The sequence below is a fragment of the Bemisia tabaci genome, chromosome 2, assembly GCF_918797505.1.
Source record: "Bemisia tabaci chromosome 2, PGI_BMITA_v3".
Taxonomy (NCBI): Eukaryota; Metazoa; Arthropoda; class Insecta; order Hemiptera; family Aleyrodidae; genus Bemisia; species Bemisia tabaci.
The window spans coordinates 38,015,408-38,032,847 of record NC_092794.1 but is presented as its reverse complement, the minus strand read 5'-3'; the positions used below and the strand labels follow the sequence as shown (position 1 = coordinate 38,032,847).

Here is a 17,440-nt window from a genome sequence, read left to right as displayed (position 1 = left end):
TGTCTAGGTTTCCCTGCTTTAGTGGTCGACGGCTGACTAACCGACGAAACACTTGCAGCAGGAGTAGAGTTGGGGGTTGGTCGTCGTGCCGAGCACTGAGGCGATCCTCGACCATCCTCGCTCTCAGTGTGGGGACTGTTCAACGCGTCACGCTCCCCAACGCGTGACGTGACCGAGGCTCTTCCTTTATTACCTTTTGCAATTTGAAGATCTCACTGGAAAGCGGGGAGCAAACCCGCTCTCCAGGTTTCGCAGCTGGACTTCGGCCTGGGACACACCCAAACTTACTTCCTCGGACGCCACGGGATTACGTTGGCCACGAGTATGTCCCAGCTGCTTGCTCTGGCACCTCGGGGTCGCCAGCCCCTCTGAACAAAGGGCCTCCCGTACAGCAATTAATACTGCCCATGAGGGATTATTATTATTATTATTATTTTATTATAATTATTTTATTATTATTATTATTTATATGCGAAGTTATCTCCAGCTTTGCTGGGTAGTTGGGCTCTCTTCACGTGAGCAAACAATGCTCATTGGTAGAGAGAGTAGAGTGGGTTGAGGCCGGTGTTAACTTGGCTATGAATGGCCAATTTACAGCCGACGATAAGGTTTGCAGTAACCGGGGTGAGAACTGTGTCTTAAGACGCCCACCCAGAGGTTGCTTCTCGTCGATGATGGTGGGGTAGGGGTTTAGGTTGTGGGGGAACAAATGAGTATGGATTCTTTGGTTAAGGTTTTCAACTTAAGACTTTCCTCAGTATCCTAGCAGTTCCGAGGATTGCTGCTTTCTGAGCTGTGACAAGAGAGTACTTCCCAGGGATTTCTTCCTTAAATTTCTTCCATTCTTTCGAGACTGCTCCCGTCGCGCCGATTACGAAGGGTATGACTTTCGTGTCCGTTTTCCACATTCTACTTATCTCGATTTCTAAGTCTTTATACTTGAGTCTTTTTTCGGCTTCCTTCAATGATATGTTCCTATCCGCTGGGATTGACACGTCGATAAGCAAGCAAGTTTGCCCCCTTTTTCGCAGCATGATGTCAGGCCTGTTGTTCGGAACCGTCCTATCAGTTCTGACAGGGACATTCCATATGATAGTTGTTTGTCCATCATCCGTTGCTGTGATAGCTTTTGGCTTGTGCTCGTACCAGTTTGTTTCGACTGCTATATTGTACTCTTTGCACAGGTTATGATGGAGATGGGTGCACACTCTGTCCATAGAATAATAAAGCTAACGCCTATAGAAGGGACACTCGCGTAAGCGGCCGTTGTGACTCTCGCCTGCTGTGTCCAGGTTTGGTTAGGTCTCGTTGCCCTATACTTTTCTGAACCCGCCAGCTCTTTGCAAGGTTGTCAAATGTAATAGTAGGGCCCAGCTAATTGCAGGGTTGCCAAATGTAATCAGTGGTGCCAAAGGAGAGTCTAATGTTTTGCAAGTGTAAAAGTCACTGCCACAGAGTAAAAGAGTTTAAGTATCAAAATTTATGTAACGAAAACGATTTCCACAGCCTCGTCGTGCTCATGCTGGCCAGATGACTGATAAAATCACATGTGATCAGCTACAGTTAGAGTGTTACAGTTGGCCATTGCCGCCATTTTCATTTCTGAATGTAAACAATACCCGCCAGCTCCAGCTCAAGAGCTCCAAGTCCCTGTTCTTCTTCGTCACGAAATCTGCGAGAGTGTCCTTTCTATAGGCGTAGCCTTATTATTCTATGCTCTGTCATGCCGTTCTATGTAGTCCTTTTTGGCAAGGATCGGGCACGCCGATATTATGTGATCTATAGTTTCCTCGTGCTGATGGCAAATTCTGCACTTACTGTCTCGGGCTCTGCCGTGTATTTTCCGATCTCGGTACCTAGTGTTAAGAGCCTGGTCTTGGGCTGCTGCAATTAGGCTTTCGGTTTCTCCTTTTAATGCTCCTTTGCTCAGCCACATGGTTGAAAGAGTGCTTTCGACTCTGTCTTCTTCCAGTAAGCGAGGGTACTGACCGTGCATGTTCTTTTCGGTCCATTTTGATCTTAAGGTTTCGGCTATTTTCTTCTTGATTGTTTGGTCCCTGCTTTTAACTGGTGTTTGTTCAAAGTTTTGTTCTAACTCAGTTTCAAACTTGTCAGCTTTTTTGGTAATCGAGTGTAGCGTGTTCAGCTGGGTGTCCGCCTCGTGTACCGATTTAAGAAACAGATCTTCATTTCTCTTCTTTCTCAGGTAGTATTTCGTACTGATAATGGTGGACTTGTACGCTGCTTCTATCTGTCTCAACCCTCTTCCTCCCAGTTTTCTGCTGACGTAGAGTCGGTGAACATCCGCGGATGGGTGGTGCATTTTGTACATTGTCAGGTATTTTCTTGTTTTGACGTCCAGAGCTCGGATTTCTGTCATCTTCCAGTCTGAAGCACGGGAACTGCAAGTGCTCCGATGGCCGAAATCTTATTTTTTGCTGACAGCTCTGTCTTTAATACTGCCCTAACTCTTCGGATGTATTCTTTCTTGACCTTCTCTTTGACTGTTGTATTTTGCACTCCTGAATTCTCTTCCATGCCCAGGTACTTGTAAGTTTCACCAGGGTCTAGTTGTCTGATGCTGGTTTCATTGTCGATGGTTACATTTTCACCTTTAAAAAACTTTCCTTTCTTGAAAGTCACTTTGGCGCACTTATCCAGGCCGAATTTCATTCCGATATCGTCACTAAATTCTTTTACTGTTTTAAGCTGTTGTTGAAGCTTTGTTTCATTGCTACTGAAGAGTTTCAAGTCGTCCATGTAAAGAAGGTGTGTCAGTTGTTTGTAACCATCCTCAAGGTCGTATCCGTTCTGTTGTTCGTTCAGCTTCTTCGATAGGGGTATTAGTCCTATGCAAAACAGAAGGGGCGAGAATGCGTCTCCTTGATAGATTCCACGCCTGATTTTGATTTCCGAAGTTACGATTTGGCCCGCGTTTCCGTTCAGTTGGATGACAGTTGCCCAGTGTTTCATCATGTTCTTACACGCGTTGACTAGATTTGGGTGGACTCTCATTATCTCCAGTGCTCGTATGATCCAGCTGTGTGGCATGCTGTCGAAGGCTTTATTATTATTTTTCATGTTCACTGCTGTCACCAGCTTTGCTGGGTTGCTTTAAGCCCTCACACAGGGGCAAACAATGCTCCTAGGTATGAGGGCTGTTTGTGGTTTGGGTGGCCGGGTGGTGGTTATTTCACTCCCCCTTGGGGGGGTGGCTCGTCACGGACTAGGATACCTGTTTTAGGAACCGAGGCAGGGTAGGTGTCTGGAGGACGCCTGCCTAAAGGTTTCTTTCCTGAGGTGGTAAGCGGTAGGGGTGTTTTTGGTGTGTGGGAACGTTCTAGGTGTATTCGCGCTGCTCCACCTAGCTTAAGACCTTCCGGAGGATTCTAGCAGTGCCTAACACAGCAGACTTCTGGGCCAATACTAGCGAATGTTTCCCAGGGATTTCGTTCTTCAGTTTAGTCCAGTCTTTAGAGACTGCTCCGGTAGCTCCTATCACAAAGGGTATGACTCGGGTTTTGGTCTTCCACATCCTGCTGATTTCGATCTCTAGGTCTTTATACTTTAGTTTCTTCTCAGCTTCCTTTTTTGTGATGTTCCTGTCTGCTGGGATGGAGACGTCAATCAGCAGACACGTTTGGCCTTTCCTACGTAGGATGATGTCCGGTCTGTTTGCCTCAACAGTTCTATCGGTTCTGATAGGGAAGTTCCACAGGATCGTTGTCTCTCCATCTCTGGTTGTTGCAGTGTTTTTCGGTTTGTGTTCATACCATTTATCTGCGTCGACTTCGATTCCATATTCTTTGCAGAGGCTGTAGTGAAGTTGGGTGCATACTCTGTCGTGTCTCTCGATATAGTCCTTTTGGGCTAGAATTGGGCAACCTGATGTTATGTGCTCAATGGTTTCTTCGAACTGGTGGCAGATTCTGCATTTGCTATTCACATGTTTCTTGTGGATTTTCTTCTCCCGGTACCTTGTGTTTAAGGCTTGATCCTGTGCCGCTACAATTAGGCTCTCTGTTTCTGCTTTTAGTACACCTTTACTGAGCCAGATGGTAGAGAGATTACTCTCGATAGAGTCATTTTCTAGCATCAGTGGATGCTGTCCGTGCATGATCTTTCCTTTCCATTTGGTTCTGATGCTTTCTGAGATTTTCTTTTTGATTTTTTGCTTCCTGCTGTTTATGGGGGCCACTTCAAAGTTTTCTCCGAGCTCGGCTTCAAATTTGTTTGCTTCTTTCGCAATGTGGTCTTTGTCTAGAGCAAGGTTGACGGCATATACGGCTTTGAGAAAAGGGTCTTCGTTTTTTTTTTCTGGAGGTAGTACTTCGCATTGATGATGGAAGATTTGTATGTTGATTCTATTTGCCTAAGTCCTCGTCCTCCTAGTTTTCTGCTCACGTATAGCCTGTCAACGTCTGCGGATGGGTGGTGCATTTTATGCATTGTCAGACATTTTCTTGTTTTTATGTCTAGCGCTTTTATTTCTTTTATTTTCCAATTCAGAATTGCAAATCCGTACTGTAGAACGGGTACGGCTAGCGCTCCGATTGCAGTTATCTTGTTTTTTGCCGTTAGCTCTGTCTTTAGTACTGCTCTTACTCATCGTATGTATTCTCTCTTTACCTTTTCTTTTATTGTCTTATGTTGGATACCTATACTTTCTTCCATTCCGAGGTATTTGTATGTTTCACCTGGGTCTAACTGTCGGATGCTGGTGTCGACGTCTATATCCATGTTTTCTCCGTGGGTGTATTTACCTTTCTTGAAGGTTACCTTGGCACACTTATCTAGGCCAAATTTCATACCTATGTCGTCACTGAATTCTTTCACCGTCTCGAGTTGATTTTGCAGTTTCTCGTCGCTGCTGCTGAACGGTTTCAGATCATCCATATACAGGAGGCGCGTCAGTTGTTTATGGCCTGCCTTGATGTTTTATCCATTGTTCATGTTGTTTAGTCGTGTAGAGAGGGGTATTAATCCAACGCAGAACAGAAGGGGGGAGAACGCGTCCCCTTGGTAGATTCCTCGTCTTATTTTAATTTCAGAGGTGATAATTGTATCTGTTTTTCCTCTTAGTTGGATGCATGTTGACCAGTGCTCCATCATGTTCTTACAGGCGTTTACTATATTCGGGTGCACTCCCATGAGTTCCAGTGCACGGATGATCCAGCTGTGAGGCATGCTGTCGAAGGCTTTTTGGTAGTCCAGCCATGCGATCGATAGGTTCTTCTTGTTCTTCCTGCAGTCCTCAATGATGGTTTTGGATATTAAGAGTTGGTCAAGGCACCCTTTAGCTCCTTTGCGGCACCCTTTCTGCTCTATGGGGAGTAGTTTGGCACTTTCTAGGTATTTGTACGTTTTTCCGGCCATAAGTGCCGTGAAGATCTTATACACTATGTTGAGGCAGGTTATGGGCCTATAGTTTTTGGGATTTGCCGTTTCTCTATTCTTTGCTATCAGATATGTAGTCCCTTTGGCCAGCCATGGTGGGAATTCTTTCCCGTTCAGTAATTTATTGTACTCGGCTGTTAGGTACTCATGGATGCTAGGGATTTTTTTGAACCAGAAGCTTTGTATCTTATCTGGGCCGGGTGCTTTCCAGTTTGCAAGGTTTTTTATGGTAGTTATCAGTTCATCATCACCGAGATCTGTCCATTCCATTTTGTTGTTCGTGACCTCTGAGTCTTTGATCCACCCAGCCTCCGAGTTGTGCTGAGTAGGGACTTCGTAGATTCCTTTCCAGAACTCTTCCACCTTTTCTTTCTCTGGGGTTTCACCGATGTCAGAGGAGTCACCTTTGATGCTCCTGTAGAAGCTTTTGCAGTTGGTTCCGAAGCTTCTGTTGTGAGAGAATTGATTTGATCTTTTCTGGTATCTTCTTATTCTTTGGCTAAAGACGGCAATACGTTGCCTCAGTTGCTCCATTATATTGTCTATACTGCTTTCTTCTCCTTCCGCGGTGTATTTATCCAGGATTGACTGGACTTAGTGGGTTGTCTGTTGTCCTTTTTCCTTGCTCGTTATTTTGAAGTTAGCTAGTACTGAAAGGTTCCTCCTCAGATCTTGGATTCTGAACTCAATTCTTTTTTGCCATTAGGGCTTACTTTCTTTCTTGTTCATTTTAGTTCCTTTTGGGCCGTTCGACTCGTCACTGATTGTGAGGGCTGCAGCGTAGAGCAAGCAGTTGATTTTCCATAGGTCGAGATTTTCTTCGCTCTCAAGCATATTTTGTACTTCATTGTTAGTTCGCATGATGATTTCTTTGTCTTTTTTCGCCCCCTTTATTTTCCTTATCGGCTCTCTTTCTTCCAGATTCATCTCGAGAACTTCTTGATACACGCTTCTTAGCTTTGATGTAGAGGTCGTTGTTTCTAGTGTGCTCGCCATGTTCTGCTCTTGGGGAGTTGTTTCGTGTTCTGGTTCTGGAGATGGTATTCTTAGCTGCTTACTTCTTCTGGGAGTTTCGTTGGTTTGAGGTATGTCTGGCGTTGACTCTGATTCCCTGGGGTCAGTTGGATCATTCCGTCTCGACGGGCGGTTCTCGTCGTTTGTGGCATCACCTGGTGAGCTTTCAGTTGTGTGTTGGTCAGTGGATGCTTCTATGGTGGAGTGAACATCGTCTTTAATTTCTTGAAGCTGTTGTTCGGTTAGTTTTTTCTTGTTCTCGATGTATCTTCGTTGCGTGGCTAGCTTATTAGCGTTGAGATGCAGGCGGGCATTAGGGTTTCGTTGCCTCCATAGCTCGTAGGTGGCCTTTATGTTGTGGATGCCCGTGTTTTCCTTAACAAACCAATGGCACCATATGACTTCTTTGTATTCCTCTTCGCTCCATTGTACTCTCTGGGTGTGGTTGGCTGCATTATTCATTGTGGTAGGGGAGTTTTGGTTGTTATTGGTATTTTGGGTTTTTCTGGTGACACCCGGTTCACATTGTGTTGCTAGGTTTGCGGCTACATCAGCTTTGATTTCTTCAATTTGTGCCTCACTTAGTTTTTGGTTTTTCGCAATGAATCGTCTTTGTGTGGCGAGCTTGTTTGCATCGATATGCGGGTGGGTGTTCGGATTCCTTTTTCTCCAGAGGTCATAGTTGGCGTTTATATTGCAGCTTTGAGTGCTCTCTTTGATGTACCAGTAGCACCATATTATTTCTTTATACTCTTCTGTGGTCCACTTCACTCGCTCTGTTGCTTGCCTACGCTGTGCGTTTGTGTTCTTACCGGCAGGGCTAGTTGGTGGTGGGCTTTGGGCCTGTGGTGTTTGATTCAGCTGATTCTGCTGTTTCTGCGTTCTTTTCCGTGTTGTCCCAGAGACCTGAGTCAATTCTTCTGCATTATCATCGGTTCGGTCGGTTTTTCCTTTGTAGTTTTGGGTTTTTCTCGCTTTAGAGTTGCGCGCGTTTCCATATTTGTTCCCACGAGTAAGATGAGGATTTAAGAGGGTCCACCCGTAACCTCTTTCCGGGTAAGGCTATATTAACTCTGGGAGGGCGCCTGGTATCCCAGGGCTCCGTAGGTCGACACCAACATAAGCGCCCTGGTGCCAAGGGACCCGATGGGCACGGTTCGCATAACACCCCGGGTTGGGCTTTTCATTAAGTACTCCTCGGCACATAGAGTGTGCGTCCAGAGTAACTCGGGAAAGGAGGTGCGTCAATACCCCAGACCATAGGCAGTCCTCCCTGCAGATTTATTATTATTATTATTATATGCGAAGTTATCTCCAGCTTTGCTGGGTAGTTGGGCTCTCTTCACGTGAGCAAACAATGCTCATTGGTAATGAGAGTAGAGTGGGTTGAGGCCGGTGTTAACTTGGCTATGAATGGCCAATTTACAGCCGACGATTATTATTATTATTATTATTATTATTATTGTTATTATTATTATTATTATTGTTGTTGTTGTTGTTGTTGTTGTTGTTTTTCAGTTGACTACTGCACACCAGCGTTTGCTGGGTTGCTTCAATCTCTCACACAGGGGCAAATAATGCTTCTGGGTATGAGGGCTGTTTTTAGTTTGAATAGCCGGTTCGTGGTAGTTTTACGCACACCGGGGGGGGGGGCTCGTCGTTGCCTTGGATACCTATTTTGAGGGACCAGGGTAGGGAGGTTGTCTGAAAGACGCCTGCCTAGAGTTTCCTATCCTTAGATGACCAGGGATCGGGGTGCTTAGGTATGTGGGAATATCATGGGTGTACTTGCACTGTTCCACTTAGCCGAGGACCTTCCAGAGGATTCTAGCAGTGCCTAACACAGCAGACTTCTGGCCTATTACTAGCGAATGCTTCCCAGGGATTTCGTCCTTCAGTTCAGTCCAGTCTTTGGAGACTGTTCCGGTGTCTCCAATCACAAACGGAATGACTCTGGTTTTGGTCTTCCACATTCTGCTGATATTTCTAGATCTTTATAATTCAGTTTCTTCTCAGCTTCCTTTTTTGCGATGTTCCTGTCTGCTGGAATAGAAACATCAATCAGCAGACATGTTTGCCCCTCCCTACGTAGGATGATGTCTGGTCTGTTTGCCTCAACAGTTCTATCAGTTCTAATAGGGAAGTTCCACAGGATCGTTTGCTCTCTATCTCTGGTTGTTGCTGTGTTTTTCGGTTTGTGTTCATACCATTTATCTGCGTCGACTTTGATTCCATATTCTTTGCAGAGACTGTAATGAAGCTGGGTGCATACTCTGTCGTGTCTCTCGATATAGTCCTTTTGAGCTAGAGTTGGGCAACCTGATGTAATGTGCTCAATAGTTTCTTCGAACTGATGGGAGATTCTGCATTTACCGCTCACGTGTTTCTTGTGGATTTTCCTCTCCTGGTACCTAGTGTCTAAGGCTTGATCTTGTGCCGCTACAATTAGGCCCTCTGTTTCTGCTTTTAGCACACCTTTACTGAGCCACATGGTTGTGAGGTTACTCTCAATAAAGTCATCTTCTAACACCATTGGATACTGTCCGTGCATGATCTTCCCTTTCCATTTGGTTCTGATACTTTCGGAGATTTTCTTTTTGATTTTTTACTTCCTGTTGTTTTTAGTGGCTAATGGGCCTGTTGCAAACTTTTGCTAGAGCAAAAATAAGAGTTGTTTCTTATAGATAATGCCTCAAAAATCACGATGAGCGCATTGGCAAAGTCTGAAATGCACTCATAACTTCACAGTCTGCGTAAGAAATTTGCGGTTTTTTGAGCTTCCCGCTTCAAAAACGATACTACGGCACAGGTGAACATTTTGTAAAAGGAGTCGTTTCATCGTCGGCAATACTCATCATGGCTGACGCCAATCCGCCAAAACACGTGTGATGGGACGAGATAACACCTGAATTGGATTAGACCAGATAACAATCGGCGTGTTAACGTTCATATTTTCCACGCCCGAATCGATTGACCTTGAACTCTCCTCGAATTACGCGCGGAACTGCGCGCAAGCGTCGGCCATGATGAATATCGCCGACGATGGAGCGACTCCTCTAACAAAATGTTCACCTGTGCCGTAGTATCGTTTTTGAAGCGGGAAGCTTAAAAAAACGCAAATTTCTTACGCAGATTGTGAAGTTATGACTGCATTTCAGACTTTGCTGATGCGCTCATCGTGATTTTTGAGGCATTATCTATAAGAAACAACTCTTATTTTTGCTCTAGCAAAAGTTTGCAACAGGCCCATTCAAAGTTTTCTCTGAGCTTGGTCTCAAATTTGCTTGCCTCTTTTGCGCCATGATCTTTCTTTGGGGGTAAGATTGAGGATATACACGGCTTTAAGAAGATGGTCTTCGTCTTTTCCTGGAGGTAATACTTGGTGTTGATGATGGAAGATTTGTACGTTGATTCTATTTGCGGAAGTCCTCGGCCTCCTAATTTTCTGCTCATGTATAGCCTGTCGATATCTGCAGATGGATGGTGCGTTTTATGCATTGTCAAGTACTTTCTCGTTTTTATATCTAACGTTTTTATTTCTTTCCTTTCTTTTTTGTCTCCCATTTCCCAATGAATTTACTGTCCCCTCAAAAGTATTAACATGGTGTCAAGTAGGCGGTGAATATATTCGACCCATTCGTATCCAAAGTCGTATTTTAAAACCATGTTTTCAGTCTAATCGACGTATTTTCGCGGTGACGGGCAATCGCGCTGTGAGTACCTAAAATGGTCCTCACGTCTAGTCATGAGATGTAAGTCTTTGTAATGTCCATTTTATCCAATTGATTCCATAATCCATCCACTCCGATTCATTTTTCCGAGAGAGCAGTTTTTTAACCAATGTAATTCTGTACCGGCATTCTTTATCATGCATCCCAAGCATCAGTCCTCTTTCCTTGGCCTGCGTCCTTGATGCACGCCTTGTCCTAACCAAACGTCTAATTGTAAGTTCCAGAACCGGATTTACGGAGGTCCCATGGTGCCATGGCACCGGGCGGCAAATTTTTGGAGGCGGCAAATTTTTGGAGGCGGCAAATTTCAGTATTTATTTTTTTTTATGGAAAAAGAGGAGTTTATGTTTCATTTTCGCCTTTTACGTGTCACAAATCCTCGTTCCTTGAAGAATAATTTCCCCCTCCTTAATTTCCCCCTGCCGATTTGCAATAATTTAATCTGATTGGCTTGTTTGAATTTTGCCGCCCTATGAAAGCGTTGAACCGACCAATAAAATGAAAGAATATTAATTGTGGATTTTTTTTTTTATTCTGTTGAACTGTCAAGTATTGAGTGACGCAATCGTTATATGTTCCGGCTCATTATCGGGGGAAAATAGTGTTGCGAATAAAACCTACAAAATGTAGATAAAAATATTTTCTATCGAGTCAGTCGAAAGTAAAATTGAGGGTAAAATACTTAGTCAATTTTTACTTACTTTTATCTCATCAAGAAAATCCTTTATGGAGAGAGTTAAGAAAATAATGCGGCTCATGGATGTCACAAACAGGAATAAAAATTACACAAATTGAACGTTTTCCGTAATTTTTGATCAACTCATTCCCGAATTCCTATCTCCTTTCCTTTTCTCATTCCGTTTGTTCCATGTGTGCCCCTAAGACTAGTTTTACTTGAAAGCATTAATAACTCAATTTTTTCAAAATCTACACTTATACGCCTTATCCTCCAAGCTTCTTAATTGGAGTTGAGTAAAACCACGACCGTTCGTTCCGTATTTTTAGTCATAAAACGTTGATTAGAGTTACCAAATTAGGGTTTAAGTTAATGAAAAATTCAGCAGAAATAATCTGAAAAAGCAGTGATAACCGAATTCGATCTGACACTTAACACCTTCACTAGAACTAGAAAACAACGTCCCATGTTAAGCTAAATTAGAATAAATAAGCCACATATGACTTAAGGAATTACGAAAAAGTGCTTAAGCAACAATTAATAAAATTATGATTATAAAAAATGTTGAATAATGGCAAAACTACAGCAAAATCGTGGGAAAAGCACCAGTCGTCTACGAACATTGTGATAACAAATCGTCAAAAATGTTGCCGATCGCCCACCTGGTTTTCGTGATTTCGACCAATAGGAGTCGAGAACGGCGCGAGCTACACGCCAAAAGTAGGATTGGATCCTACTTTTCGCGTGTAAACACCGTTACAGGGCAAAAAGTAAAAACTAAAAAAAAAAAAACAACAACTAAACAGCGAGTCTGTTCAGCCTGTTGCGAGCATAGGTTGCGAGTTGCTGTTTACACCTTATACACCTGCAAGTTCAACACGCACTCGCAACAAGCGCTTTACACGCGCTGGCTACTCGCAGGTGTATCTGGCCCTTAATTCATTCCACGGTCCATTCCAGTTTATAATGAGTTAGTATAAATCGCATACACGGTAATTTATATACTGGGTGTCTGATGGGTAAATTGCATACTAGCATCAAATAGTTGGTTGGTGGGTACCGAACATCAAACTGTACTCTTGTCATGATTTGTTAGTAACCTACCAACAATTTAAACTAACTTCACTTCTGAAAAGGCAAAAAGGCAATATAGATAGCAGAATTTGACATTTATTATTTGAAATCTTGATATTCTTGAGAATATCTGAAACACATCTCACCCTCGGACCCTCAAGGAAGAAGAGATGTTGATCATTAGTTAGAGATTAGTAGCCAATAAGGTGACTAGGTTGGCCCGAGAGTCGTTGATTATTTTTGACGTTTGGTGCCAAGCGACTGTTTTCAATGTTTACAATAGATAATTAGAACAAATCCAACAATTTCACAAGGCCGCTGAAGTTATCGTTCTATCACCTTCCAGTCTTCCTCCATGCCCTTGACCAGTTGAAGTCAGCAGGAAGCGGCTTTTCAGGGTACTGAAGTGTACAAATAAGGCCCAATGATGAAAAGGAAAAATTTTAGGAGGCAGAGGCCGAAGTTTTGCTGAGCTGTGGGTCTCTCCAACAACTCAGGTCTCTGGTAATTTGGACAGCGATAGCAGAAAATGTAAAACCTCAAATACGAGACTATTTTTCTCTACTCCCATTGTCAGCTGTGACATAAGTTACAGGAGTTATTAACGACACAAGATGTTACGACAATTTCACTTACCTCTGCTCAAAGATAGAGTGATGATGTTAGTTACCAAGGATTTGGAGCAATTGCCACTAATTAGTGGCTTGTTTTAGAGGCTGCTAATAAGGTTTCTTGAGACCAAGCAAACCTGCAGTTTGACTTGCTGTTATTTTTCATCCAAATGCTGGGTTATCAAGAAACTTTCAGTGGCTAAGCTTCCTTGTCGGAGACTCCTTATACTCCCGTTATCTCTTGATTTCTCAACTGGAGTTAGTGGGGTTTTCAATTTAAAGTGTGAACAAACTAGAGTCAAGCCAAATCGAGCTGCCAGGACTACACTCGTATTCAGAGGAATGAGACATTACAAGATGGTTCATGCAGGATGAACAAATTGGCCTGACTAAATTATGATAAGTAAACTGCTGAGATCAAACATCACGACGGATATCTGGAGACACAAATACTAAAAGAGCTGACCCACTGGCAAGACACTACTGGAATTGTAGGACTGTATCTTTAACTTATTTAAAATTATTAAAAATTGGCCTCCGTCCTAATTAGGACAGACGAACGGTCACTGCCACACAGATTGACACAAAATATTGGGGAACTCCTAAACGGGCTGCACACAGATCTTCACTAGAATTTTTTAAATTTTATATGGACTCAACAATGTCAGAATGAACTAAGTTCTTCTCAAAGACGCTTAATATTTAAGCCAACAAACTGGTTACGTTACCCCAAAAAGCTGGACAGTCTGTGGATAGTATCGATAATTGGCAATCCACCTTATCTAGATGTGAAATATTAGTGCAGAAATAAGTAATAATCCAAATGAGAATTATTCGTGGTATTAGGGAAAGAAAATTCCTTACATTATTTGAAGGAAAGAAGGGCTATGAAATTATGAATGATCAGAAATCAAAATGAATTTCGCGATCGCCCAACAGTTTGACAAACTGGCAAATTATATGAATTATCCTCTCACCATCCATCTGTAGATAATTGATCTGATTTCGACGGGAGTATACGATTTATCTTGTATACAATTTATCTGTCCCCGTTTAGAGTCTATGCGATTGGTGAGAATGTAATCTTTATTCCCGTTTGTGACACTGTGGGGACCTAAAATAAGGGAATTAATCAGAAATGGGTTCGTATTGTCTGTACTCTCAGTATAAAGAGACTCTAGATCAGACCGAATACCAGATATCCAGCGCAGCTTTAATTTAGGGTTCCTGTTGTTGTCTCAGCGCTTTCTATGTATTTGTCCTTTTCCATACTGCTTACACCTATTTGGTAGGGAACAACATACTGATCTCTCAAATAATGCCTGAGAAAAACACACACACGCACGCACGCGCACGCACACAGACACACACACACAAACTGAGGAAAGCTCGCTTATCAGCAGGATTATACTCCCAAATCTTGGGTTTGCAAAACTAAAGTTATTTCAGTGCCAAAAACAATACCTCAAAACTTAGTTCCGAGACTTTATGCGATGAATAAAGGTTAAGTAAGTAGAAATATAGCTCAGTAACAGCATGGCATCAGCTGATGGAAGGTATAGCCATGCATGGTGCTCCTGAATGGAAAAAATCAACATCAAAGTTGGTCGTGAAGAAAAATATGAGTTGGAACATACAGATGAAAACCAACGGAGGCTGTAAACCTCAATTTCAAAATTGGATGTTATAGCTCCGCGAGAAATAATCGCGATTTTACGGTTTTCTAAGATTTTTTTCGGAGAAAAGGCACATTACTGGCAATTAAATCCGCCCCTGCCCTATAGTCCAGTCATTCTAGCCAAAAAAAGGGCCTAACCTCGGACAAATTAGCACAAACTTCTCTTGTGCTTTAAAGCGCTCCAAAACATGTCTGGAGCCCCCAAAAAAAGTTTACCATTAGCCCCCCTCGGAACACAGTCAAAATTGCTTATAACAAAATGGCGGCCGACTGAAATTACGTGTAAATTGATTGTTGACTTCGTCAGCGTTTCCCCAATTTTGCGTGATTCTAGTGCATCCAGTGAAAAAAATCATTCTTGTCATTTTTTTAGAGTATAAAATTCTGCTTACAAACATGTATAAGTTTTTTTAATTTTGACGTGTTGGTGCCGAGCTACGAGGTCAGACATCGAAAAAAAAGGCTAGAATTTTCTTGAAATTTCAAGTTTGGTTTGTAACTTTTAAGATACAGTTTTGGCAGAATTTTTTCTCTCAAAACTGTTGGCACCAATGGGAAGAGCGTGAAATTTTCTTTTCAAAACACATATTACATCAAAATTTTACTGAAGGTATAAGACCTTTATAGGGCCTTTATGGAATTGTGTCAAATTCGACATTTTTTACTTTTTGTAAATTTTGGCTTGAATTTCGATTAATGTGACCCTCTTTCACGTATATTCGACTATTTTTGAAATAAATTGTGTTATTAATTTAATAGTCATGGTACATAGTAAAGGGAGAAGCACCTTAGAGCAAGGATGGTCGACCGGGGGGGGGGGGGGGGGGTATATCTTATCCGTTCACTGTTTGGACTATCGCAGCTAAAGATTCTAAGAAAAAAACGGCAAAACACCTATTTGTCGGCAGATTTTCATGAAATTTGGTGTACCCCGGTATGTCGATCTAGGAAATTCGAATTTGACAAATTCAAGATGGCGGCAATAATTTGTTAGATACCTGTTTATCGACTGATTTGCATGAAACTTAGTATAACCCTGTATTTAGCCCTAGAGAATTTGAATTTGATGTCGAATTTAACCAGAATTAAAATCAAAGATGGTGGGAAGAAGGTGGTGGCTATAATTTTTTAAAATTAAAGATGGCGGGTACAATTTGAAAACTACCCATTTATCGGCAGATTTTCATGAAACTCGGTGTATCCTGGTATTTTGATCTGGTAAATTCGAATTTGACGTTACTTTCAGTCTGAATCAAATTCAAGATGGTGGAATAAAGATGGCGGCCTTAATTTTTAAAATATCTGTTTATCGGCTAATTTTCATAACATTGAATATTACCTAGTATTTTGACCAAAGTTTGTCAGTTTCGGTTTAAAAATTTATAATATAGGGTAATAAGACAGGGTAAAAAAGTATTTGAGGGGCTCGGAGGACAAGGCGCCCAAGTGCAGGTTTCGAAAAATATGACACATTTTAGTGGTTCCAACTAATTCTAGGTTTGAAATAAAGTTGTGAAAAATTCACCGGAAGCATCCAATGCTTAAGCATCAAGATGTGAGTTTGAACTCTCTTCCTGCCATAAGGCTGTGTATAATAGTTAGCAACTTTAAACATGTTTTACTCGAAATAGCACTTATGCGCCTCGTCCTCCAAGCTGTTTAATTGAGAGTATAAGTGTTAAAATGCAATTGTTTTAGTATCGTCGAATATTTAACTGACAAAGATTAAGAAATACAAAGCCGAGTAATGAAATAAAAGCTCTGCTAATTATTTACTCGGTCTATTGAAAGCTAAATAATATTAAATAATGTGCGAAATGTCGCATATTCGGCTGACAAGATGCCAAGGGCAGTAAAATTTTAATGTTTTTATTATTTTCCTTCTTATTTACTTACAATTAGATACCCTCATTTCACACGAGCCTGCGGTACGTCACATAAAGCATAGGTGCATACCCCTCTTTCCTGTTGACAACCCCGCCCCCCACTGACATCTGTACTTTCGTTATAATCCTTGTTCGCGCTTACGCTACAGTTGGCCGCCCAAAAGTTCCAAACCTTCAATGGTGTATTGATTTTATCATAATAATTATTAGTTCTCCTATTAATTCCTCCGACGCAAAAACACCCGCTCCCCGAGCTGCCGCCATTACACAGCCCAATCCCTCACGTAAAGCGCTTCGCGGCGCGGCGGCTGTGCTCGCATCGTAATAACTTCCCTCATATGTGAGATGTCCCATTCCGCAATGTTTTTAAAAATCCTTGAATGTGCCGATTTCGCCAAGCTCTGTCCTATTCGTATATTTTTATGTGAGAGTATGCATAAATACGATGAAAATTGTCTTCACTTTGTATGCGTGAAGTATCCGTTAGTTCCGTACTGGCGGTCATATATCCATTAGCGCTCTTTGTAGAAAGCAGGGAGGAAGAGGTGGGTCAGTTTCCCCTCCTATTATTTATTTTATAATACGTTAATTCATTTTTGCTCTCCAGAAATGATTTAAATAACTTCTCACGATTGATGGAATATTTGCTGTATTGATATGACCTTTTCAGGGATGGTGTTTTGCATAGAAACTCAATTTTCTGTAAATATTGCCATTTTTTACAATTTCAAATAAAGCCGTGTCAAACCCAAAAATGATGGAAATTTTTGGAACAAGGTACCCTCTCTTATTGCAAATTTTATGTACTTTTACGTGATCACAGTGGTTTTTTGATCAAACACTTTTAAAAGGCTTAAAGAATTAGGAAAATCGAGCTAAAAACGGTCTTTTTTCAGAAAAATGTCGTTTTGATCCCAGAAGAAATTATCCTACCGGCAAATATAATTACTTAAAAGGATGTTAAACACACTATTCTAGACCAAAATTTAACGTACTTTTCAGTTACATCATTTATTTTAACTTTAAAGCTCACTTTAAAGCGGTAAAATCTCAAAAATAACTAAAAAATTACATTTCATCATTTTTTTAAAAACTTTTTTTAAACCGAAATTCAGTGATAAGACCCCTCAAAAAGGTTTTACGGCAACTTTCAATTGTCCTATATTATAGGAAATTTCATGAACTTTTCATCTTGCACCTTGTTTTCTTTCTTAAATTCCTTTTAACACGTGAAAAATAAGAAAAACAGCGGGAAAATTTTTTTCGGGTAAATTGCAATTTTTTTCAACATTGCCTCTGCATTTTCACGAGAGACGCCAAAAATACAAATAAAGGTACATTTCTTACATAAAATTTTACCAGCTTTTCGCTGA

The 17,440-nt window shown here is 41.7% G+C and overlaps 1 protein-coding gene across 4 annotated transcripts in view; it reads right to left on the bottom strand.

Annotated features, from left to right (window-relative positions):
• The window catches only part of obe (activating signal cointegrator 1 complex subunit obelus), a 376,654-nt gene that overhangs the window by 16,007 nt on the left and 343,207 nt on the right, over positions 1 to 17,440 (bottom strand). Inside the window, exon 39 of one of the 4 annotated variants that reach the window (XM_072297277.1) lies at positions 13,968 to 14,080. The exons of the other annotated variants lie outside the window; for them this stretch is intronic. Within the exon in view, the coding sequence (XP_072153378.1) occupies positions 13,976 to 14,080 (105 nt within the window). The 3' untranslated portion in view covers positions 13,968 to 13,975. The remainder of the gene's footprint in view (positions 1 to 13,967; positions 14,081 to 17,440) is intronic. 4 annotated transcript variants of the gene reach the window in all.